Source organism: Prunus dulcis, chromosome 1 (assembly GCF_902201215.1).
Source record: "Prunus dulcis chromosome 1, ALMONDv2, whole genome shotgun sequence".
Lineage (NCBI taxonomy): Eukaryota > Viridiplantae > Streptophyta > Magnoliopsida > Rosales > Rosaceae > Prunus > Prunus dulcis.
The window spans coordinates 24,395,293-24,421,555 of NC_047650.1; the positions used below are offsets into that span (position 1 = coordinate 24,395,293).

At 37.5% G+C, this 26,263-nt stretch overlaps 5 protein-coding genes across 5 annotated transcripts; all 5 read right to left on the reverse strand.

Annotated features, from left to right (window-relative positions):
• Positions 1 to 1,119: 1,119 nt before the first annotated feature.
• LOC117621037 (homeobox-leucine zipper protein ATHB-13-like) lies at positions 1,120 to 3,159 on the reverse strand. Its single transcript, XM_034351298.1, has 3 exons — positions 2,661 to 3,159; positions 2,174 to 2,550; positions 1,120 to 1,669 (listed from the first exon to the last, which is right to left on the reverse strand). Exons 1-3 carry the CDS (start codon positions 2,788 to 2,790, stop codon positions 1,304 to 1,306), a joined length of 873 nt encoding a protein of 290 aa, XP_034207189.1. The 5' UTR covers positions 2,791 to 3,159; the 3' UTR covers positions 1,120 to 1,303.
• A 4,128-nt stretch (positions 3,160 to 7,287) lies between these two features.
• On the reverse strand, positions 7,288 to 12,620 carry LOC117635622 (sucrose transport protein SUC3). The gene is made up of 14 exons (XM_034369961.1): positions 12,083 to 12,620; positions 11,384 to 11,449; positions 11,021 to 11,119; positions 10,866 to 10,930; positions 10,697 to 10,781; positions 10,519 to 10,552; positions 10,315 to 10,414; positions 9,989 to 10,064; positions 9,066 to 9,425; positions 8,760 to 8,903; positions 8,377 to 8,610; positions 8,224 to 8,287; positions 8,085 to 8,128; positions 7,288 to 7,890 (listed from the first exon to the last, which is right to left on the reverse strand). Exons 1-14 carry the CDS (start codon positions 12,368 to 12,370, stop codon positions 7,720 to 7,722), a joined length of 1,830 nt encoding a protein of 609 aa, XP_034225852.1. The 5' UTR covers positions 12,371 to 12,620; the 3' UTR covers positions 7,288 to 7,719.
• A 484-nt stretch (positions 12,621 to 13,104) lies between these two features.
• LOC117616686 (binding partner of ACD11 1) lies at positions 13,105 to 15,290 on the reverse strand. The gene is made up of 5 exons (XM_034346076.1): positions 15,150 to 15,290; positions 14,816 to 14,974; positions 14,616 to 14,691; positions 13,835 to 13,942; positions 13,105 to 13,710 (listed from the first exon to the last, which is right to left on the reverse strand). The coding sequence occupies exons 2-5, from the start codon at positions 14,929 to 14,931 to the stop codon at positions 13,282 to 13,284; spliced, it is 729 nt and encodes a 242-aa protein (XP_034201967.1). The 5' UTR covers positions 14,932 to 14,974; positions 15,150 to 15,290; the 3' UTR covers positions 13,105 to 13,281.
• A 3,516-nt stretch (positions 15,291 to 18,806) lies between these two features.
• On the reverse strand, positions 18,807 to 19,801 carry LOC117615189 (transcription factor PRE6-like). Its single transcript, XM_034344230.1, has 2 exons — positions 19,330 to 19,801; positions 18,807 to 19,026 (listed from the first exon to the last, which is right to left on the reverse strand). Exons 1-2 carry the CDS (start codon positions 19,459 to 19,461, stop codon positions 18,874 to 18,876), a joined length of 285 nt encoding a protein of 94 aa, XP_034200121.1. The 5' UTR covers positions 19,462 to 19,801; the 3' UTR covers positions 18,807 to 18,873.
• A 3,664-nt stretch (positions 19,802 to 23,465) lies between these two features.
• LOC117615188 (peptidyl-prolyl cis-trans isomerase CYP23-like) lies at positions 23,466 to 26,099 on the reverse strand. The gene is made up of 7 exons (XM_034344229.1): positions 25,899 to 26,099; positions 25,531 to 25,793; positions 25,349 to 25,421; positions 25,149 to 25,238; positions 24,611 to 24,650; positions 23,982 to 24,064; positions 23,466 to 23,910 (listed from the first exon to the last, which is right to left on the reverse strand). Exons 1-7 carry the CDS (start codon positions 26,052 to 26,054, stop codon positions 23,890 to 23,892), a joined length of 726 nt encoding a protein of 241 aa, XP_034200120.1. The 5' UTR covers positions 26,055 to 26,099; the 3' UTR covers positions 23,466 to 23,889.
• Positions 26,100 to 26,263: the final 164 nt, after the last annotated feature.

Genomic DNA, 26,263 nt, shown 5'->3' on the forward strand with positions numbered 1-26,263 from the left:
TATAGTTACTAAGTTACTGGCTGGTTTTCAGTTAATTAAGCTTATTATTGCCTAATAATTAGAATCTATTTATCTGTTATGACAGTTGCTAGCTAGCAGCAACTGTAAAATCTATAAGCCCTGGTTCCCCCATGATTAGATTAGGAATTTAGGAAATATGGGATTTCTTCTTCAAATGCATGCATGCCTGCAACTTAACCTATATACAAAACAAATGCAGCATTATTAGGCTTTGCATGCAGGAGGATTATATATGTGTGAAGCTAGCGTTTGGTTTTGATTGAGCTCAAAATATATCTTGGAAAACAGTGGCAAATAAGGATGAGGATAAATGGTTTGTTGCTGTCACTTGAAAATAACTGTTCCAGAAATGACGTGTTGGAAGTAAAGCATTACATCATTGAGAAAGGGGAGATAGAAAGTGTGGGAAGGGAGATGCATATTTTTAAAGCAAGTTGAAAAGGAACTGTGTGGGGATGTTAGGAAGTGGGTGACAGTGAGTTCACATGACCTCCTCTCCATACAAATAGAGAGAGAGAGAGAGAAGAGGTAGTGGTGCAGAGAAGGCGTATACTTGGAGTTTTGTCCATTTCCCTCCTTTGTCATTACATGAAATGAAAACTTGCCAACGTCCCGTTCACGAGAAGGACCTTTTTTCCAGACTGTTTTCTCCACTCTTCTATCTCCTTGTCTTCATTTCCTCTTGGAATGTGTGTTGGATACTCTCTCTGTCTCTCTCCCCTTCAATTTTATATTCTTTTTTTAAATTTCAAGTAGATTTTGTTCACCATTTGGTACTGCATTTGATGAAATCAGCAACAACAAAATTAAAAAGTAAAAGATAAAAAAATCATCACAAGAACTTTTCTTCAAGGCACTTGCAAGCATTTTTCTTTGAGACGGTACAAAGGCATGATGCCAAAGTAAGAAAAAAAACAGACAACTGAAGGAGAGAATCCCTTTTTTATTTCATGGCCCATGCTAATGCTAGGAGCTGTAACATTCAGTCACTAGCTACCAAATGTAATTCAATTTCTCTTGGATTTTTTTATCCCATTAAGTTTAACCAATCTGGTAAGGCAAACATTTCTCCCCATCACCTCTAGAAAACATGGTATCTAGTTCAAAGACACATATAACATACCCCTTTATTAATTCCTCCATAAAGATTTCCAGCTCCCACTTGAAAATTGAACTTGATATTTAATCTAAGTACCAAAACATGGAATATTTTAATTAAAAACTCAATATAGAAACATGGTAATCTTAGTTTGGCTCAATTTAACACTTTGGTGGGTTCGGCTCAATTGAATTGATGTGTTTCTAACCATGGCCAAAACCCTGCAGACTGATCATCAATGCCACAGAACATGTTGGTCAAGCTTTCTTCTTTGACCATCTGATCAATCTTCTGGCATTGGATTACTTCAGGCCTTGATGTGTTTTGAAAGAGCTGTGCCACTCCAGAAGGCGGCCTTATTAGAGAGGATGAAAAGAGGGTTCTGCTGGTTGGATTTGGATGAGTAGATTGAGGGCTGTCGATAGCTGGCGTTCTTGAAATGTCCAACTTGATATCTGAGTTGTTTTCACTTCTGTTGCTGCAAGAGCCCTCTGTCTCTTTGTTGAGGTTGATAGATTCCGCTGGTTCTCTACTTTTCAATGCCAATATCTGCAGCCATCAAATTGACCAGTCAAGCTGAAGCATACATCGCCATAGGTAGTTAAATTGTGTTTATTACATGAATATTTGACAGACAGATATAGATATGAATGAGAGAGCTAGCTCAGATGTGTAAAAAAGATCTGTACTTTAAGAGAGTCATGATTACCCTTTTACCCAAATTATGATCAATTAATCAGGGCATCAAAAAAGTTGCATCTTTGTTGGAAAAGCAACTTTTTTTGTAATCAGAGATTATTGGTTCAGGGGACCCCAATCAACAGATATAAAGGTTCTGGAAATCATGATACAAGAATTAAAAGTCAAAAAAGCAAAAACCTTTGTAATGAAAAGGAGATCATGATTAATTTCCGAATTATATTCCATAGAATCAGGCACCATACCATGCAAACTATGAAGCATTTCTACAAACTCTTAAGATTAAAAAAAAATATATGCAGAATTTGGTTAAATAAGTACTTTTAAAATAAATCATTATTTAATTGAACTAACCTCTGCCTGAAGTTTTTGGTTCTGAGCTTGGAGGGCATCATTATCTGCTTTGATTGCTTCAAACTGTCTCTTAAGGACATCATAGTCTTTCTCCAATTGCTTTGTCTTCCACCTTGCCCTCCTGTTCTGAAACCATATAGCAATCTGTCTTGGCTGCAAGCCAAGAGCCCTGGCCAACTGCATTTTTCTCTCAGGCTCAAGCTTGTTCCCCAACTCAAAGTTCTTCTCAAGTGTTTTCACTTGTTCCATGTTAAGCCTCCTCTTCTTCTCTCCTGCCTGTGACCCGTCATCTGATAAATCATCTTCCCCATGAGCTTCTTCACCCAATTCAATCCCTGAAAATGACACTGATCGCTTTCCTAGGAATGATGCCACACCTGCATAAAACACCACAAATTGATAAAAACCATTAAGGATAAAGATTTGTTTTTCTGCCCCAGAGAGAGAGAGAGAGAGAGAGAGAGAGAGAGAGAGAGAGAGAGAGTACCATGAAAATCTTGAGGTGTGCAGGAAGGCAACATTGGATTGAGAGAAGTGGGAGGTTGATGATCGTCATGATCGTGAGGGGTTTGAAGCATGAAATTTGCTGAGAAGAAGGCCATCCCATTGCCCGTCATGACTTAGTTAAGCTCCTGCCACCAATCTTAAGAACTGTTGTGATGATGCTCTGGCTTTCATATTAAAAGAGTGACAAGAAGATAGCAGATGGCTCAAAGTGGCACAGAATCTATCTGTTGGTGAAGCAAAAGAAGACTTAATTTATGACAGAGGAAGTCTTTTGCTGAAGATGAAAAGGGAATATGAATTTCTTCAAATGGAAGGGGATGCACAGATTGTTGCAATGGATGGCTTATATACCTTATCAGCAGCTTGTAGGAATTTATGTATCTCTCTCTCTCTCTCTCTCTCTCTCTATATATATATATATATATATACACACACATACACACAGTATCTTTTGAGCGCTGTGGGAGGGGAGAGAGTGTATGATTCTGATATACTTCTCTTTGTAGGATGGGATTTCTCTCTTTTTATATGAGCATTCTCATAGCTAGGATTTTTTTTATTTTTTTATTTTTACTTTATAAAAAGCAATAGTAAAGACTTTTTGGTCTTTCTCTTGTAAGTGAGTGTACAATACGTCACACTTTTACTTAGGTCAATTTGAATAGAAGAATTTAAATGAGGGATGTGACAAAAGATAGCGATTATTTTCTTAAAGAAGACAGTTGTCTTTAAAGATTAATTTTAGAAATGCAAAGGGGTGCTTTTTCAACTAGCTTGATTGATTCCATTGTGAAGTAAAGTAAAAAAGCACAGGTGGTTCATGTTTATGCTTCTTTCAATGTGAAGTGGGTGACTTGGAGATCAAAAAAGAAATGTCCCTCTTTTTGGACACAAAAGAAATGGCCCTTAATTATGAAATCATTGTAAAAATATCACAAAATCATCAGAGCATTCAGATGGGTTTGGTTGGGAACACTGGGAGTGTCCTATAAAAAAGTGAAAGACTTCTGGGTTGTATTGTATTAGAAAAATGAACAAAGAATATATGAGTGACTGATTAATTCATGTGAAGAAAAAAGAGGTTACTTGCAAGAGAAAAATAAGAAATGAGTTGGCTGGCTGTATCTTTAAGTCCAGAAAGAGAGAGAGGGGGCAGGAATCTAGGGGATGGGTCCAATGAGGGGGGGCAGGGTTTGCTACCTAACCCACCAACAGGCATCGTGGATTAGGACGAAGCTCTTTCCCATCATCCATTTATCCTTTCTTTTTTTCTTTCCATCAGTTACTTACTTCTCTGCCCAAGTGCCCAACCCTCCTCCTCATGCCTCATGCCTCTTACAGTGGCATTGCAGCATTGCAACTTGCAATGCAAGATTATGTGAAGGAGAAGGAGAAAGAGAAAGAGAAAGAGAGAGAAAACTAATGGGTTTGAAAAGCCCAAGCAAAGGCTGTTGTCATTAACCCTACTAGAGCTGGTCCTTTTTTGTCCCTGTACACCCACCCATGCATATGCATATATGTTTGTGTCCATCTCTCCATCTCTATCTATATATCCCACTGCTCCTCTCTCCTCTGTTCTTCTGTCACACCAACCTCAATTCCCAAATGGCACATGTCATCATCCCTCCACAGTGTGTATATACACACCACTTCAATTCAATCAATATATTATAATTACTGTAACAGATAGGTATTTATGATTTTGCAGAACACCAGATCCAAAATCATCCAACCCTTGTCTTTTTTTTTCTCATTGGATAAAACTTGAAATGAACAAGAAAATAAATCATGACCTTGCTGGACATTTTTGGTGTGGGGGCTGCGGCATTGTATAATTTGTCAACTTGAAGCCTAAAAGCCTAAAGGAGGTATTATCAAATCACGTCATTTGGTGAAAGGACCTCTGTGACAAAGTTAATATGGGAAAAAATGCAGCAACATTTGCTCTTTTATGCATTATCTCAAATGAAAAGGCAAAAAAGAGAAAAAGGGCAGAGAGCAGAGTAGGGGCTACCTCTACAGGAATGAATGGTTTACCTAGTTTTAGCTAGCTTTGGTACATGTGTTTGACCATTAGTTCATTTCTATTATTGATCAGCCTCATTCTTTTTCCCAGTTAACACAAGAAACTATGAAGCTCTCTGGCTCTAGCATAAAAATGTAATAAAAAAGAAACAGGGGACCCCATGAAAAGACTAAAGTATCCCAACCATACGGTCCCGTTAATCCAAAACTTGTTACGTTGGCCATAAATATTCAACACGCACACAAATTGCTTCACAATTGTCCGATCAGACGTCATTCAAGTGATTAAATATCGCTTCTTGGCTTCTTGTTAGCATACATGATATGATTTTTGCAACCTATTCATGGGTGCAATTATACAACCCCAACTTTTCATTGGTAATCTTCATCAGCAACTAAGAAAAAACAATACACTTCTCAACTAGTTTGCTTGCTTGCTTGCCTGCTCGCTAGCTATTAATAAAACAGTAGATTACATGCATGGAGATGGGGAGATGGGGAGATGGGGAGATGGAGATATGGAGGTAAGGTATATCTGAGGCGGCTGTTTATTTAATTTCATAGAATGGTGGAGAGGTGTGTTAAGTTGTCAAGTGGAGCTTTGGGTGAAGAAATCACCAGCAGCCTTTTTTCTGTTAGGGATCAGCATGATGTTTGAATTCTGATATAGGATTTTACTAAGAATAGTCTACACATGCGCAACTGTTGCGCACATGAAAGTTATAATCACATCAACAAGGGATTGAAAATCACTCATATATATTATATACGAATATAGTCGTTTACCCATGAGCGTTGGTGCATGTGGAATTTATAATGCATCAACGGCGGTTGAAAATCACATATATCATATATTATATATGATATAGATTGGGAGCGTCTGGTACTGTAGAATATTGGTGATGAAAGGACATGGGGAGGTCCCACTAATACCATATACACAGCTTTAATATTTGGCCAAGACAAGAGGGTTTAAGCTGAATCACATGCCTTCTATTAGCATTTAGTTGTGCAGAGTGTGCCGTGTGCCCCAAAATCCAATGGAATGGGGTGGATCCATGTTCCTTTCTCACTCCTTAGGCTCATTAGCTATATCTACCTGTTGCCCATTTTTGTTTTTCCTTTTTTTATACATTTTTAAATTCAGAGAAAAGAAAAGATAACAACCTTGGTGAGTGTTGAATAAAAAAATGAGCTGAATCTTCTCCTCTCCACATGCGCTCATGGCTTCTGGTGTGTTCATGTGCCCTTCCTTGCATTGCTTCACGTCACTCACTCCAATTATGAAAATCTTTCTTCACTGTTTAAAATTGAGAGGTTTTTTCTTTCTATTTTTTATAATTTTGTTGAATTTGTTATTGTTTTTCAGGGATTTGCTTTTGGGCAAGGAGATATGCGTTGATAGTGATTCCTCAACCACTCATGCTTCGGTTATGTTTCTATATAAAAAAAAACAACATCGATATTTATATTTATTTACATCCCAGCTCGATGGTAGGTCGTGGAGTGGACATGTTTAGGCTTTAGCTTTCTGATATAGCGAGTGAGGTGAGGTGGGGCCTCACGTGATTCATCGGAGCCGTCCGTTTCTGCAGGACCCATGATCTGGAATTGGTAAGTGATACACTGAACTGATATAGTCTAATGATGCTGACTTGAGAGTTAAATTGGAGGGGGGCAAAGATAGTGCGGAAAAAGAGAAACAAAGAAACAAATAAATCCCACCTATTTCTTTTATATAAATAAATAAATAAAAGAAATGAATTGAACTGTACTTAGCTAGCTAAAGTATAAAAGATGTAAGAGCATGATTTAGACAGGCCACCCGATTTTGGGCATGGCGCACAGCGATTTATCTTTATTCAATTTGCCATTGCAGTGCATGAATGCATTATGCATGCATGCACAAAAAAGCCTAGCTAGGTTTAGTTACTATTTAAACATTAATTAATTACTACCGCTACTAAATTGAAAACCACATATAATAAGGAGAAACATATTGCTGTGCTGAGTGGGTTTGAGACGCAAGCGTATGATATGAGATATGAGAGACTGCATGGACAACGATTTGCGGGTGCGGCTGCACTCTAGCACTCTAGCATTCTATTGATCTTTCTTTCCCCTCTTTCCTTAGCGTGAGGATCTTCAACAGAAATGGAAGGGTGAGAGTGAGGGTGATTTGACTAATACCGACCTACCAACATCTAGTTTTTATTATAATTATCATATAATCAGATTTATTTCCTTCTAATTCTTGTATATATCATAAATCAAATGGTACCTCTTTTGGAACAATTACTGCTAATTGGGTACTAATGGAACCCATAGCCAGCATTAGGCCTTGTTTATAAAAGGAATTTATAAAAATGTCATGACAAAAGTATTTAAACAGAGCTTCCCGCAATGTCCCAAATTGTCCAAAAACAGCAGAATGTACACTGCAAGGTGGGGGAGGCTGAGAGCGACAATATATCAACAATTGTATAATCCGGAACGTGTTGACCATATATCAACAATTAATTACGTTAACACAATAATTTAAGTGCATGAGAGTTACTAGGTTTAAATAACATACCCCAAAATTTAAAAACAACCAGGCACATGAAATTATATACGACTTTGAAAATGACTAAGAGCCCCTTAACCAGTAAGCTAAAATATGTTGATACTAGTTCTTGTACAACAACAACGATGCAGGGATGAACAATTTTTTTTATAGTGGCCATTAAACTTTAGCATTATATGCATGTATATCCTTTTCCATGTAACTGACAATATACACTCTACATAGGGTACAGAATACAGATACCCACAAGAAGTGGGGAAAAAAAATGAATGAATTTGAATATGGAAGGGGTAAATCTGTTGGTAAGTGAACGTACGCAAAATGCCAGAGCCATCCCTCAGAGCAAATCCTCCTGTATGGTTGGTATGAATCGTATACGGGGCCGGGGGTTGTCATCATCTGATGTGCTCCTCTTGTCAATTGCCAAACAGGTGAGCTGCTTTTGTCATTAGCCAAAGTGAAAACCAGTTGACTTGAAAGAATTGCTCGAAAGGTTTGGTAGCCTGCGAACTGCGAAAACGCCACCAGCGAGGGCAGCAAAGGAAGCTAAGACAAAGGCAGGTATATTTCCTCCCCCAAATAAAGCATCCCATGGCCCCGCACCAAGAGACACAATCATCTGAACAATCCAACAGAATACACATGAAATCAGCACTCATTATCAAATTAAAAGAAAAGGAAAAAGAAAAAAAGCTATGAACTGACCGAAGTGACCTCAAAAGAAAGAAAAAATCAAACGGAGAATAAGTTGCGGCATTACATAATTGTGCTAAACTAAATAGGGATAAAACAGGAATAACGCCTCCTAACTACCTGTGGAACAACAATTGCGAGATTAAGCACTCCAATAGCCAGTCCTGCACAACAGTTAAAACACTTCAGAATCTTAATCACCTAAGTTCAGTAACACAGAGAAAGGAGATGCTAGATCCAAAGTAAAAACCATACAAACCTTGGCCACCACCTGCGTCCGCAGTCAACTCAGCTGTAACCGAAAAGGGAACGCTGTAGGTAATCTGTAACACACAACCAAATGAGTGCCTGCATACTTTTGGGGCAGCAATAAAAGAAAACCGACATTTACTAAAAGAACACTAACACTCACAGCAAGAGGGAAGCCAAGAAGAGCAAAAACAACCAGGGAAGCAATCCTGATATTTTCATTCCCCCCAATTACGTGTTCAATCCCTTTAGAATATTCTCCAACAGATATCCAACTTATGATAGCAGTGCCTGCCATGCAGGCAAACACAATAAAATTGCTCAATGCCCACACTAGTCTTGAACCCATCCGCTTGCACATTGGCTCAATTAGGAAAGAACTGATGCCAAGAACAACCTACACCCCAGAAAAAGAGAAGCTTAAATCAAAAGGTTAGCGGCAAGATAATTAGCACATTCATTAATGACATAGATCCTTACTAAAATTTAAAATAGGTAAGACAACTTTTGGAAGTCAAGTACTGGTTCTCAATTTTGAGTGCTTACTGAATTCAATAATAAACCGAATGCACCTTCTCTGACGCCCTGATCATAAGCATGTACTTCGGACAATTTCCCTTTCGGATCCCCATGATATACTTCCCTTCCCATCCAATCCGTATCAAAAAGAAAGAATGGAAACCAGGATAACTGCATGTAAGATTATGATTGCAACGAAGATAAGTCTTTATAGAACCTCACAATGGCAACCAACAGTAAGAAATCCTAATGATATCAAATATGAACAAACAGGAAATTGGCGAAATGCAATTTGAAAAAAGTGAAATGGAATCATAATAACTTCACACATACCCAGGTAAGAGCCATAACAATGAGCACTGAATGCATTGCTGGTGGTAAATGCCTTAAACTGGTCAATAGATTGACTAAAACGGCTCCAGGTCCGTCATTAAAACCACCATTCTTATCTTCTTCAACTTTTGAGATGGCCTCCTTTAGATGTATATCCCTTTCATGGTCATTCACAGTTCTGCTTTGATTTGCATTATCTATAACTTGCTTATCAGGCTTTAATTTTGAAAGATCAAGGCCATTTTGTTGGGGATCCTCCAATAAAGGAGCAGCATCCGATAAACGGTTGGGCTCATGCGTAGTGAGTGGAACCTCATCAGCAAAATATATGGTAACAAGCGTACACAAAGTGAGAAAGAGCTGCACACATATCAGACATATTATCTAGAGTTGTATAAAGTAGCTTATACCACACAATTCCAACAGCTCCAAACTGCAATATTTGAATTCTCATTTGAAAGTAAAATGAACTAAAGAACAACTCTACATGATCAAGAAGATGTTTAAATGAAAATTTCAGCAAATTTATGAATTGATGTATGGTTTCTTTAATCAACCATATACTTTGGTATAAGCATATCATATCCACCAAACTTCAATATAAATCATATCAACAAAGCCAGCCAAATTTTTTATTACTTATCCAAGACATTCAATATCAATACCATAATCTGAGACCATCGTACAAGAAATACACCATCTAACAAAAGACGTCACGGAAAAGATAAAATGAATCAAGAAAGAAATCACAAACATAGATATAACTATTCAAGGATTTTAAGCTGCACCATCAAGAAAAAAACATGTCTTAAAACAACTGTCAGAATTGTCAATGATTCAGCACCCGAGAGAAATTAGCATGATTCAAACTGTAGAAGATGGCTTCATAAATATGTGCACTTCTGTGCATAGTGATAACTCACCACTGCAATAAGAAATGCTGCTTTAAGATTTCCACAAGCTTCACAGCAAGCTCTACTCAACAAGAAAGGAAACCATCTGTCAAGAAACAAATAGTCAGACAAACAAACCACCTGTAGAAGTTGAATAGTTAATTGTGAGTCTACAATTTTGGTAAAAGAAGCAGATTTCAGCGAGTGCAAACTAAAAGTTGGATTAGGTTCAGAAAGCAAAATGTTATAAACAGGGTTTAGTGGAAGGGTATTCAGAAGTATATATGAGGACTTTAAAATCATATTGAAGTAAATATTCAATTACGAAAGATAAAAACATATTTGAGGAGTTTCACCTGTGCCAACTTCCACTTGCACCGGCAGAAAATCCTAGGACGTTACCAACGGCCATCCATGAGCAAAACACAGCATTTGCAGTGTTACGTTGTTCAGGGCCTAGAATATAGTCGTGAAACATAATATTGTGTCCACAGAAAGTATCACATACTTTAGATTCTCAAATTCAAAAACATGTAGACATATATTGGAGAGAAAGTCACCTGCTAGGTCAGCCAGAAGAGCACGAGCTGGTCCCTACAAAAATTACATGGTCCACTTGATGCTCAGACATAAAGACCATTACAATAACAGTACGATTTTATTTGTCAGTAGAAAACAACAGTGTGCTCCCTTTACATTGTGATGAAAATGCACACATTAATGTCTTAGAAGGCTTACCTGCACTGTATTGTTGGCAAGATCCAGCAACCAAAACCCAATAATAAATACAAAAGCTGCCCTTGTCCGGGTACCTTTGAATGTGCTGCATTTCTTCAAATGAGTTGGCTAACAGTAAATGAATATTTGTTATATAAAAAACAAAGAATCACCAGAAGGCGACACAAACCTGCAATGCTCCTTTGTATCTCCTAATAAGTATCCAACGTCTGCAGAAAACCCGATTAACACCACCTAAATTACAAGACTTAGTTTAGCAAATAATGAAAGGCATGAAATTAATTTAAAGCCATAAGGTAAAAGTACAAAAAATTCGGTACTTACAGAAACTGAAATCATGAGAGATCCTGCAAGAATGAAGGGGCGCCTTCTTCCAAATTTTAAAGAGCATTTGTCACTCCAAATACCAACACAAGGTTGAACCTTAAGAAAATAAAAGTGATACAACATAAGGAAAGAAAATGTTTAAATAAATCCATTTAGCTTCAACCCTGAACCTCATAAAATATTCCCATAGCCAATAAATTCATGAATGCATGCACCAGTAGTAGGTAAATTTTAAATCACCCCATTAGGAGATACGGTTGTGTCCCAACCAAAAGAGACCAGCATGATTCATAAGTGTTAAGGCATATACGTTAAAATCAAAATTGTTAAAATTGTTGGAAACTAGCTGCCATCACTTACCACAAGGCCTGTTATAGGGCCACAAAGCCAAATAAATGAAGAAAATGCATGCCCTATTCCAAGTGTCTGCAACAATAAGTCAAAACAGAGGATAGTTAACCCAAAGAAGTTACATAAGCTTTAAATAAACCAAAATTAGCACAAGAATTCATGATTGCTATATGAAATAGCAAGAAACAATACACACTGAAAAGATAAATGATACTATTATTGATACTGGTTATAACAACAACTATCACACCAAACAACACTACGCACATTAACAGTAAAGATGTATTCATATTCAGCATACACTACATTATTCACTTCATTTTCATTTTCTACATAGATGTTTAAAAGTTAATTAGCAAAAAATGAAGCTTATAATTTGAATGAAGTTGAGTTACAAAGTGAATTAAATTGAACATTTTTCTTCTCCTGCACTGTGCAAATGTAGATTATGAATATATTTCATGTTCATCCACAGGCTTCACAGCAACAACAAAAAAATGCAAATTCGTCTATAAATGTTATACCGTGCGGCTCGAATTCCCCGATTATAACCAAAACGCTACCAATCCTACAGAATTTTCCCGAAGCTGCAATTACTATGGGATGAATGTTTTGGGTCGATATTCTTTAAAATCTAAAATTTAAAAGTAAATTACAACACAATGCAGAAAAATGATTTCTATGCATGAACCAGATTCAAAATCGAACCTGTACATACGGAGTTAAAAGCGAAAGCTGCAAAGCCCAACCGAACTGTACACCGGCGGCGACCGTACAGCTGAGAATGAGAGTCGTAAGAGTATTGTGTTTGTGTCCGGGTTGACTCGGCGGCGGCGAGAGGTCGCCGGTGCCATTCAAAACCCTAGGGGACGAAGACGAAGAGGAATTGAGGTCGATCCGATGATGAGCCTCGTCCGTTCCCATCATTTCCACCTCCGCCTGCCTCAGGTTTCTGTAAGGCACCCGGATGGAACCCGAGTCCGTCTTCCCCGCCATGGCGACTCGGTTTCAGTGGCTCAGTAATGGCTGCGACTCAGAAGCTCAATCTCCTGCGCATCAATCTGTAAAACGGTGCGGATCTAGGTCATCGCATGTAGATCGAACCCCAGCATTGGAACTGAGAAGGATAGAGCGTGTGAGATTTGCAGGTCGGTCAAAAAATTTGGGCGGGTGTGCGATGGTTCTGATCGCATTTCAGCGGTAGATTTACGTTGCATCGCAGCACTATGAGGGTTCCTACTTCGGCGCCTGCGTTCGGTTGATCAACATCGTGGGCCCTCGCCAACTTAAAAAGGCCTTGAAAAAGTGACGTTTTGGGCCACCGGGTGATTCGGACCTAAACATGTAGTTGTGTATATTTCTAGTAAGCCCATGCGTAGCACCAACGGAAAGGTGACTTTGAATCTGGGCCGTTGGATTCTGCTGGTGGAAAGTCAAGGATGTGTTTTAATCTGGACCGTTTGAATCTGGGTTGCTTTAATTGGAAGTTAAGTCCAAATTAAGATCGCCGACATAATTCCAAATGTATAATAGTTTGACAAACAATATAATAATCTCATCATGAGTTTGGTATGTTGCCAAGTAAATGTCATTAACGTAAGCCAATTCATTATTCAAGAAAACGATATATGTTTAATCAAATTCAGCATTAAGTATTAGAATAATGTCATCTTCTAGAAGCTCTTTTGGTTTTTTCTTTTTTGGATTGAAATATTTAAACAGAAGCTCTATAAGAAAGAAAAAAAATGAACAAAAATTCAAACAACCATATTTACCCCCATTACATTTTATTTTTCTTCTGAGTAAAACCATTATCTATCAGCACAAATGGGTATCAAACTATGAACTGGCTACAATTTTCTGTTATATTTACAAAAACAAAGGAGTTTATGACTCTATCAAACACCTCACCGCCTAACATTCTGAGTGCCCAAATCAGCAGCAGCTTTAGCTGCTCGGCTTAGAGCATCTGACACCCAAAGAGCTCCCGTAGAAAAGTAGCTGCTATTCACCACTGCAGTTGCAGCTTCTGCAGCTTTTCTTCCCGTCTCCGACATGGCCAATTTGGTGATCTCTGATACATGATACCTCTCATCCACGGATTTAACAGCTCCAACCCCTGCACAAATCTTATCAGTGAGGCCAAATCTCTGACTCAGTTCAGTCACCCTAGCTGCTGCACTCGCCGAAACTTGGTGAGACTCGTCCATTGATTTCGCCTTGGCCAATGCATCCTTTCCCAGCACAAATCCCTTGGACAACATGGTCTTGACTACTTCCTGAGCCATAGTCACTACTTCTCCAGCACTAGGAACGTTCTGGCTTCCTTGTGGAGGCTGCCAAGACATGGGGATGGATTACTCTCAAAATGTTTTTCATAACGATGGTTTTGTGTGTGCCCAAATGTGCAACTCAGCAACCAAATTTTGTGGACAATTGAAAGAGATAAAGTATGCATACGGATGAATCAGTTTCCTCTTCATGCCTGGGCCTGTTCCAAAAATCAAATTCATCTTGATAGTGCCCCCAGCGGGTTATGCAAACAGCTTGATCAATAATTGTGGCACCCTGAGACAACAACAGATTAAGGACAAAGCATGAATAGCTCACAAATCAAACAGGATGAAGACCCTAAGAAACCAAAGAACAATTATCCATCTTGTCATCAGTAAGATACTATGAGCAGTACACGGGTTAAGCCAATAAGAACTACATTACCAAACCACACAATGATCAATACGACGTTATAACTAGAGTTCAAGGGAGGTGGTGAGAACGTGATATAACCAAGGGCAGGCTACTATGATAAGCTGGAACATCTTTCATCAAAGCAATAGCCTATTTAGTTAAGGTCCGCGAATTCAGCCTGTACCTAAAAACCTAAGGTTACATTTGGATAGCATCCAAGTCCCATAACTGAATTCTTTAGTATAATTTTCTATCTTCTGCCGAAGTTATTCCTACAAGAGCACAAGGTGGCGATCGGACAAAATAAAAGGTGAATGGGTGGTGTTATCTTTCTCTTGCTATATATGAGCATAAATTATCCTCCGAAGTATTTCGCAAGTTCTACACAAATGTTTAACAAGAGAACACGCGACAGGAAACAACTTAGAAGCCTAAGGTTAAGACTGAACCTATGTTGATTATGCTGATATGCAGAGTGCATTACATCTGAATTTGATCATGAAACATAGGATTGCAAGAATTGAAAGTTGCAATGAGTCCAAGAAATACTCACACTGAGCAAGCAAGCAGTCTCCTGAGAATACGAATCTTTGAAGGTCACATAGGCAGTACATGCACATTCACCGGATCTGTTTTTCCCCACAACAAGAACAAAAAGATTTGACCCAAAAAACAGAACAAACAAATTATAAGCATATCATAACAAAATACCAAACACACTATAATTATATAGAGAATTGACTAAAATGAAACCTGACGATTTCGACATGGTCGATGGAACCAGAGAAAGCGAAGAAGTCATGGACATCTTTCTCTGTTGCTTTGGGAGACAAGCCCGTGACTTCTACGGCATACCCACCAGAACTCATTATCACCAAAATCTCACAAACTTATAAGATTGAAACCCTATTACTGCAATTTCACCCAAATAAAATCTCTTAGAAAACCTATTCTTTCAAATTTCCAATTTACAATTCCATCATGGACATGGGTTTTATTACACAAACATCATTTCATCAAATATATAATTGGACACGATTTAATAAGAAATAGAAAACGTAGCCCATAGATTGACGCAGCTCAGTACCTGTTTGTGGATCAAGAACTATCAAGGAGGAGAAGGCGGAGGAAGTTCTACGGTTGTAGAAAAAGCCAAGTAATTTGTGAGTCTCTGTGCTGCGTGTCGTCGTCACATGCGGGTACCCGATTTTTTGAACGAGTAACCAACCAAGCGCCAGAGACTCTGCGCTGTGCCCAGAAAACCCGTAAAAATGGGCCTACCTGCCACCGTGAGGCCCAATAAAAAGTGTATGTAATGATCCCAAATAAAGCCCAATCTAGAAAATTATCAAGGCCCTGCCCTATGTAGGTTTTGGAGTAACCTACATAAACCCATTCAACCAAATGGAGAAAAAGAGACTAAAACTTAGCTCCATATTAAATCATGAGCCAGTTGATTACATGCCCATTTGGGATTTAATGTGGACGTGATTGTATCCGTTAGATCAACGAATTTATCATTTTTTCGCTATTAAGATTCATAGGCGGCTTTCATATGATGGGGCCCACCTCAATATTATTCAAAATTAAAAAATTAAAAAATTTAACCACTAGCATAATAAGAATTAAATATGACATTTGCAGTTTGAGTCCGTTTAAATTTATTGACATTAAACTGTAAAAACATAAATAATTAAGGTCAAAACATTGGACTATATATAGGTGTAATTTTATTTTTTTTTTCCCTGAGAAAACATCACTGGTCTACAGACCACTATCTGGTTCCGCCCTTGATTATGTTGCAAAAATTACGTTTGGCATGTGAAAAGACATGTGAATGTGATGCCTTATCCACGTTTTTCAATATCTATCTCCACTACTATATTTGCGGGGACAGCGTGATATAATCTCACCTTGCTAAGTTCGTTGCTTCCATGTGATACAGAGTCAAAAAAAGAATTCGATTAAATTAATCACATGAATTAAGTAGTGCTTAAGCAAATCTTCTTCCGACACTTATAATTTTCTGTTCAAACTACCTAATCAAATACATTACCATTCCATAATTCGGTCCCAAAAAATGGAAAACAGTCTTCCATAATAATGACTGCCTAACCAAATAGTTAAACACGCAATTCATGGATCAAACTTTTCTATTCCAGATTCTTTTATTCATCATTTTGAGTTGACAACCAAAGGAATTAATCATGAGCATGGACGCCTTCAATTTGGACCTGGTTGTACGACATTTTGCATGAGCACAGAAATTTTCAGCAAATAATACACGTGTTTTGCGAATTCGTGTGTGCCTCATGAAAAGTAGCTCAATTCAAAACATGATTTGTTAAGTTAATGGATGAAAAAAATCTGAACATGAACACAATTTTTTTTTAAAAAAAAAGTAATACTACGATATGTTTCAACATTACCCGTTAAGTTAATGAATGAAAAAATCTAAACACGAACACAATCAGCAAAAGAAATAAGTAACACGAGGATATATTTCTTAACAAGCCACACTCTAGTTGGCCTTGAATTCGACACTCTGTAGTAATAATTAGCTCCCATTTAAATATTTGATTGTGTGGACCAAACTGAAGATAAGAATATGTATGGTACTACAACTTGTTATAGTATTGAGGTTTGGCTGCAGTATCAAAATGGCCTTTCAGGATTCGAATTTGTCCAAGACGTTCGAATCCCACATCAACACATCGGCACCTCTTCATTCCATGATTCCAACTACTTCTTGATCTTCTTCTTCGCAACAGGAGTTATAGGGCACACTTTGAGAATTTTCCTATTGAATTTATGTTGGGTTAAAGGGAGGCAACAACTTCAAAGCCTTGGGGGCTAGTTTTTTCTTTCCAGAAATGGCCTTCACATGGATTAATTGGTTGGGCAGTCAGCAATATGTGGTGGGTCCCGTAATTGCCACATCAATATTTAACGTCCGATTAGACGGTTAATTAAACGGATTGTGTGAATTGGTTAGATTTATAAAAACGTTAGGTATCAAATTGATAAAATTACAACCTCATAGCTCATTTCAATACTGCACCTCCTAAACCTCGATGGACTAAAATGTCGTTAGTCCTATATATATATAATTAACGATATATCACATAGAAGTAGAAGTAGTTATAATAACAATTAGGTATCTCTTCCATGCCAAGCTCTTTGAATGAACCTTTCATAATTGAGGATAAGCATGCATGACAATGCTTTAACGAGTTGTCGTAATGACGACTTTAATATAATAAAACAAATATTAATCCAATGAAAGTCAGAGTTATAATGAACATTGGACAACACAGAGAGATTGTCTGCACGATGTTTATTTTTCAAGAGATAATCGCCCTCCTAATGCATGCTAATTAATTAGTACAATAGGAATCATTTTGGTTTAACCTCGTTACCAAATGTTTTTTTTTTGTTTTTTTTTTTATGAGAGGACCTGGTTACCAAATTGGTGTGGGGTAAAGTCACATGTTTGTCAGCCTCCAGGTTGCCTTTACAGGTTCACATATGTCTAAGATTTCAATACAAGAAAAATTAAAAAGAAGATTACGATATCCTTTAAAATAATTAATCACAATGTAGCTAGCTAGCTAGCACTTCCCTTTTCGACTTAATTACGTGTCGCATTCAACAATAATAGATAATCTTAAAAATGACGCATTCAGGGACAAAGACAATAGCTATATATAGAAATGTAATAAATTTAAATCATCACAAAACTAGAATTAGAACTCACTAAAAGTTCATTTTATTATTATATAAGTTAATTACGTGCTACAAGTGCAAGTCGCTGTAAAAGCAATACCATCGATCGACATGGAGAGTAACTCCAAACTAGCAACATATATAAAAGGCTTATTATCACAAAACGTCCCTAAAGTTTATGAAACTATCAGATTGCATCCTTAATGTTTTTTTTGGTCATTCGTGGCCCTCAAAGTTAGCATGTATGATCACAAATGGTCCCTGCCGTTAGGTTCCGTCAAAAACTCCGTTAGTTTGCTGACGTGGCATATATGTATATCACAAAACATCCTTAAGGTTCACACACCTATACAAATGGTCCTTATGAAATTTTTTTAATTTAAAATTCATAAAATTTTTGTTTTCTTTTTAAAATTTATGAATTATAATTATTTTAAAATATATATTAAAATTTAAATACATGTGACACTATATTATTGTAGATGTGGGCTCCATATATATGCCACATCAACAAACTAATGAAGTTTTTAAAAAATAATTTAAAATTTCATAAAATTTAAAAATGAAAAAAAAACTAAAGGTTTAGGGTTCATAAATGGTCCTCAAGATTAAAATCCTTCTATAAATTGTTTTTTCATTTATAAATAATTTTAAAAAGAAAACCAAAATTTTATGAATTTTAAATTTTTTTAAAAAAAATTCGTAAGGACCATTTGTGATAAGTGTGTAAACCTCAGGGATGTTTTGTGATATATATGTATGCCACGATAGCAAACTAACAGAGTTTTTGACAGACCCTAACGTCAGGGACCATTTGTGATTGCACATACTAACTTTGAGGACCATAAGTGACACAAAAAAACATTAAGGATGCAATCTGATAGTTTCGTAAACCTCAGGGATGTTTTGTGATAATAAGCCTATATAAAATATAAATATATATATATATAGTCTTTCTTCTGGCCTAATGAGCAAACCCTAGCTAGGTAGGTAGCTAGGCAGAAAGATCAACGGCTCATGACAAAAAGAGAATAATATAATATTAATAACTACTGAACTTGATTAATTAGGAAGCTCCAAAAGTATCACATAAGTAAGCTCCTAATAATGGCTGCTTGGTCGCTGTCCATGTCCGTTGAAGCCAAAAGCTCCGATAACCGGTCACTTAGGTCATCCACCTCTCTGTGCAAGTTTCTGATATAGTTGCAAGTCTCCTGGAGGACCTTGGACGCTGAGACCTGACCAAATTAATACATCATTATTAAATGCAAAGGCCTTAGTCAAAAACATTGAAACATATATGAGGGACTGGTGAGGATGGCATGGGGAACATTTAGAGTCCCACACCACAACTCAAGTTGTGGCTAGAGAATAAATGAGAGGGCAAGCTTTGAGTGTGACTTATCTACCTCTGTCTGTGTATTATCTAAGCAAATAATGACCACATATATATGTTGTGTATATAAATATTGACAGCGTATATACAGAGAGAAGGGAAATAAAATAAATTTTTTTAAAAACAAGAAATAATAAATGTGTACCTTGTCGGAGCGCCTATTGCGAATCTCAGGAAGAAGCTGCTGTAACTTGGATACGAGATCAGTGATCTGTTCATCGCTGATATTCCTGGACGTACCCGACTGCCGCGAACGAGAGGATCTTCTGCTTGACATTGTTAATTAACTGGAGCTTGAGGTGTGTCAGAAGAAGGAACTTGAATTGACTGAGAATACTAGAATAGAATGAGGGGAAAGACAAATGAGAGCTAGATAGTATGTCAGAGAAGTAAAGAGAGAAACTGATGGGTTATGAACTTATGAGAATGAGAGAGAGAGAGAGAGAGAGAGAGAGAGAGAGAGAGAGAGAGGCAGTAACTCTACTTATATAAAAAAGGAGCAAGTGTTTTTTGAGACAAGTTATGGAGAGAGATCAGATAAGGGGAGGAGAGCAGAAGGTAGAGGGGAAGGAAAGAGGGAGACAAGTGCATGGGAGAAAGAAGTGGGCTAAAGGGTTTATATTAATAGGGTTTGAGAGAGAGAGAGAGAGAGAGAGAGGAGGAAAGAGATAAAATGATCATAAAAGAAAAAAATAAGAAAAAAGTTGGGGTTGGGGAGGGGGGAGGGAGGAGGGAGGAGGGGGGATGGAGATACGCCATACTGTCTTTTCTCTTAGTGTCCCCAAACTGGGGTTAGAGTTCAAGTGGGTTAAGGGAAATGTGCTTGTTTATCACCCTACTACGCGGGCCTCTTTGTGTCAGTCCTAGCACACAAGCCCATGTTATCCTTATTACTTACTTGTTTGTCATTTGAAAATAATACTAGCTAACATTAATCAATTATTTCGTTTAAAAGAAGGAATTCGAATATGGAGCTATATAGATAAAATCATTTAAGCTACAATCTCGTTGCTAGGTAAAAGTAAGTCCAATACAAAGACACATAATTTAATATGTGTGGCTCCTCTATCTTTGTTGTTTGAAAGCTCCAAGATGGGTATGCAAGTGTGACATTGTTGAATGTTGACCAGTTCCATGTTTGGGTTTACCACACGGCACGTGTGGTCTCGTCTCTGTCAAATTGAACCGGATTCCTAGGCTACAATTTATCTAATTAACTACACTACTTATTCTAATTCATTCTTTAATTATTACACTTTAGCATGCTTCTTATCAATTTGAACCCCCATTATAAACAAAACAAAACAAAACAAACCGACGAACAAAAAGTGAAGTATGCTTTTTACACACGTTTAAAAAGCCTTTATGTAATTAGCAAATATTCAGAATATTATTTATCGTAATTAGTTATTAACCATACTAGTAATCAACAATCATGTATAAATACGTAATTGTCGACAATATAATATGGCTGGAGCCTGGCGGGTTCACAACACAAGCTGCAATTAAGCGGGATTTTCTACTTTTCCAAGAAACAAATAATCGGGATGTGCTCAACCTTTTTTGTGGCGTGATTCCTGCTAATTAAGTTCCTCTGTCGATCGATGTTTAGCAGAGGCTTGGGGATCATCGCTGTAAATCCTGATTGCAGTTTTTACTGCACCTGTTTGCACGTAATTTGTACCCCAATACCAATACGTTGTTATTATTATTTTAAACATGAACAGAAGAGAAGGGTAAACAGAAGCATACAGTCGCCAAAGAAAACCAAGTCATGCGCAGGCATGTGAAGGAGTTGTAGATAGTGAGCAGCCAAAATTAATGACCCCCACATAGCACAGACCAGTCTTGGTGGCTTCTACACCTTTCAAATTTAACTAATATTTTATTGCATATGTATTGATTAAATATTAAATAGGAACAGAAATATTATTTGTTTTGAAAATTTTGAATTTACGAACCAAAAAGATCTGGTACCAACATCACACCCGGTCTCTATCTTTCAATATAATACAATTAATTATATTTTTATATATAGATTATATAATAATTAATGTATGTCCATCTCAAGTTGCTTGCTTGCTTCCATATAGACCTTAATTAATTCTACTTTCACGTGACATGAGGAAACCCTTGTACGATTGACAAATGTCCCATTTTTAGTTTTTCTTTTCATACATTGGAAATAATTTAGAACATCAACTTGTCAAAACAAAAACCTCATACACATTGCCAACATAAGAGCGGAGTAATTTGCATGCCAACGGCAACTTGGAAGCCTGATATATATATATATATATATATATATATATATATATATATATTCACATGCCTTTTCTTGCAAATTGCAAACAGCAAACAGCAAACAGCAATCATCATACTTTCTGCATACATTTACATGGTGATGAATAAGTGATTATGGTACGCATCAATCAAACATTTGGGATCGAATCTGACTTAACCCGCCTGAGGTTTTGCTTGGATTTTCACGTAACGCCAACTTTGTGGCCTGAAAACAACCAAAAATTTATTGTTTTTATTCTTGCAATGATCAAACACATCGCCAAGGCACCAACCAACAAAAGAAGAAAGCTGAAACTGCGGAATAGCACTGTGGTCGCCAAGGCTCCGGCCTCTAGAAAATTTAAGGCAATTTGGGTAACAAATTGTAGGACAGTAACGAGTTTGTGTTGGCAATCTACCAGCGTGGTGGGCTTTCGCTACTAATTTGTGACCCCACTCCACTCATATTAATTATCTCACACTTAACTACTTAAATGAAATGCAATATTATACATTAATTAATTGTTGACAATTAGAAAGATGTTTACCTTCAATTAATTATCTCTCGTCTTCATTTATTTTTTTCATAATAACATCAAGAATGATCCATAAACGAAGATTTGAAAATTAAACGATTCGAATCATTGCAACTTATTTTGTTTCCATTCAACTGTAGTTGAATTGTGAGAGCTCGGAAGAACTTGGATTGATATGGGACAGGGGCACAACAAAACAAAATTCATAAAAACGTTGGTTCTCCATGTGATAGGTCGAGTGAATTCCAAGAACAAGGAGGCAGAAACCGGAGCAGCAAAGGGCCAAAACATAAAAATTACATCATGGGGTTAAAGATTGACCCATGTTCCATAGACCTGTGCCTCGTCTCGTGTTGGCGTCTATAGCCATGTGGGCATGTTTTCCGCCCATCCGTTGAAGAAGACATAGCCATGTTTGTGAAACATCCTAAGACTTCATCGTCGTCCCCAAAAGTCAGCCCAGTTGATGGGATGGGACACAACACAACACAGCACACCGTTTAAATGCCAACCCTAAAATGCTGGAAACCGAATACAGCTGCTACCAAATTTACCATGTGCTCTAACTCTATCCTCCTAATTGTGTTCATACCAAAACCTTTTAATCCTTGATTAATTAGAGGGTACTAATCTAAATCCCATTTCGGCTTCATCAACGGCAGGGGCAGCACATGTTATGTTTCCAAGAAATTGAAATTTTGGAACACACGGGATGGGAGGAAATTGATATGACCCAAACATATTCAGACACGTGACGATGATCCCCCGTCACGTTCTAATGTTGTTGTTGATCATGCATGGTAAAGTAGGTTTTAACTTTTGACCATGTTTTGTTTTTGGTGGATAAATTTCACCATGCATGTAGCTGACTCATGACCTGCATGCTTGTCCGTAAGGCCAATGACACGTTTTAACCAAATTGACTGACAATTGAATAATGCAACTGTATGTTTTGTTCTCGTCTAAGTCTTTATGGTCAAGGGAGATGAACACTCATGGATCTTTCCCCCACACACTCTGTTGCAACCAAATTGACTTGATGTACCATAATTTTTACAATCTAGAAGCGTCAAGGTATTTCCAGTTCGTTAGATACGAGTTTGACATATTTCCTATTGCGAGTTTGACATATTTCCTATTGCAAGTAGAGGTAGGCACAGTCCAAGTTAGATCAGTTTTATCTCAAAATTACAGCCAAACCAACGGTTTGGTTCGGTTTGGCAATAGATATTGCATACTCAAACAGTGAAAACCAACGACTGTTAAGTTCAGTAATACTTCATATTTTTACCCACCCTCAAACACGTCTATATTTAAGGTTTTCTTTCGGGGGAAGGGGGGATGGTGGTAAAACTCTCCTACTTTCTTGGGTTATTACATTACAAATAGAAAGATACCTAGCAGCCCAGCCCCAACTGCCTGCAAACGAAATCATCGGCTGTTTACATGTGACGAATCAAAATTATAAAACAGATCCTTTCATTTAACGGTCCAAACTAAAGAGCCTCATATCGTTTGTATCTTAAATCTATTACGGGCTTACCCTTGCACGAAAAACACTTTTCACCAGTTTCACAGCTAACATTAGGTGAAGGTCTCCAAAAAAAAAATTACATGCGACCATTTATCAACTTCCAGTATAATAATTCACTCAGGTTTGGAGATTTATTTTACAGAAGCAGTGTTAGTTTCAGAGGAGTTCCAGTATAAATCTACTCAGTGACACCACAAATGTTGTCTGAGCTATTCACATGAAAGATAGTTGGGTTCTTGTCTACGAACTGGTCTTTAATATTTTCTCACCATTTCCCAACTTTTGTCTCACAAAATACAACGGGTATCTGGCTGGTTGAAGGCAACCGCAATGCTCATATTTACTTGCTATATCATGGGAAGCATTTCATTCTCTGCAAAATGACACTGGATAAGTCCATGTATAATGTCTGAAAATATCATGTTAAATGGAACTCCCTTTTACCTGTCTTTCAATTTCAATAGCAGATGCAGCGAGCCTCCGCTTCATAATTGACCTCTCATGTTCACAACTCTCCATCTCGGTATCTAAAAGTTACATAACCAAGCCATAAACACAATGTAAATTCAACCAATTCAAATGTGATAATCAACATCTCTAATGCAACAAACACCAGATCTGTCTTCATTTGGCGCCTGTAAGACATGTATTAACAAGGAACAAGTAATGAAGCAGAAAATTCAGCAATATACATGGTTCAGCCTTTGGTCTCAAACTATTCAAAAACCTACTGATGCTTCTTTATCCAGTCATTGAAGTTAATAGTGCCAAGACATATCTGGATATAGCCAAAATAGGTGAATAAGTAATTCCAAACAGAATACTGGAAGATATTTAAATGAAACCAGGCTTCTTTACAATTTGTATAGTCCTATATCCCCTCCGTCCCCACCCACCCCCCTTCACTTTTACTCCCTTCTCAAAGCCTCATTAAGTTTCTCAAGCACAGTACTAAACAAAGCAATTTTACAAAATGGTTCTATATGTATCATTCATGCACCACATTCCATCAAAATTATTTCATATGAAACTAGTACAGTCAAAGACAAAATTAACAAGTGCTTGATTCTCACCATAGTAGTATGATGACAGAATTGTAATGCGCTCAGTAGGCTGGGGAAAAAGAAAAGAAAAGAAATAAAGTTAGAAATAAAATAATAACCATTTCACAGCCAAGATTGCAGTGATGATAAATCTTCATCAAAATGATGTACAAGTGTTGAGACACAGAGCATATATGATAAAAGCATAACTGGATGCATAAATAGACCAGTAAGCTGGAGCAAGAAGTAAGGCTGATTAACCACATGCAACTAATGAGAACCCTGTATAAGGAAGGAAATACTAATATCAGAGACACTGGTCTTTATTGAACACTACCCTTGTTGCATAGAGTCAAAGTACAACAATCCAACAGTTACACAGTCCTATCCTATCCAAGCATGAAGATAAAGCATTCATACACCAGAGAATGATAATCAGATGACTCCACTAAATTCATTATGATTAAAGATTACCCATTGAAGGAAAAATTATAATTCTAAAGTTTGTAGGACTGATACAATACTATTGAAAACAGGAACTGGTGAAAGCACATGCATATGAGCATACCATCACAAAAATCCCCTCGCGGCGAGTAGGGAGTTCCTCAAGCGCTTTCAAGGTCTCATCACCCTTAGTAACTTTCCCAAATATTGCATACTGGAAAGGATTCGTTATGTGAACACATTATTAACAATCATGTGAGATGAAATGCAATGCTGAATTGGTGTGCTCGAATTGTGCTAGCAAAGTGTAGTTAGCATACAAACCTGACCATCAAGATGAGGGGAATCTCCAAGAAGCATTGAGAAAGAGGATGCGGCACTATTTGGGTCTTCATATCTACCCAAAACAAAAGCAAAATCAAAAGCAAACACAAATAATCACAACCCAGAAATTGAATTTGATATAGAACTTAAAAGCTAGAAACTTTAACAGTAGCAAGCATCACCTTCCCATTGAGAGAATGCCCCTGACGTGCTTAACTTGACTGAACTCACCGATCACCGTCTTCTCAGCTTCTCTTCTCTGCTCCTCGTTCATGGGAGCCAATCTTCCACTGGCCACGTCAGCCACTTGGGCAACGAAGCCCTTCTCAACCCTAAAGAAGTGGTTGGTGTTATAGCCTCCGAGACGAACCAGCTTGTAGATGTGCTCAACGGTTTTGGGGGCGACGCTCGGGTAGAACCCGAATTCGATGTCTCCATAATTGGTCTGCAAACACACACAAACCAAAATCTGAGTGCGTCATCATAAATTCAAAGCTCTTTTGACCATTTGCACTGCTTCTGCTTCATTTCAATGTTCTTTTCTTTGTACCTGAAAAACAACGCGAGCGGATCCGAGTAATGGGTCGTGAGGTGAAGCAGCAACAATACTACCACTGAGAAATGTGGAAGAAAAACAAAAGCAACTGATGAATCCGATCAATGCTGATCTACGGTTCAACATTTCCCCCCAAAATGTGCCCTTCATCGGATTTCAGCGTCAACTACCAAAACAAAATGGATCTCTTTTTTCTATTTTTTTTCAGAGTTTTAGGGTTATTTGGGCTTTAGAGCAAGTCCAGCAACCATGGCTGGACTCGGGTTTGGCGTCAACTACCAAAACAAAATGGATCTCTTTTTTCTATTTTTTTTCAGAGTGTTAGGGTTATTTGGGCTTTAGAGCAAGTCCAGCAACCA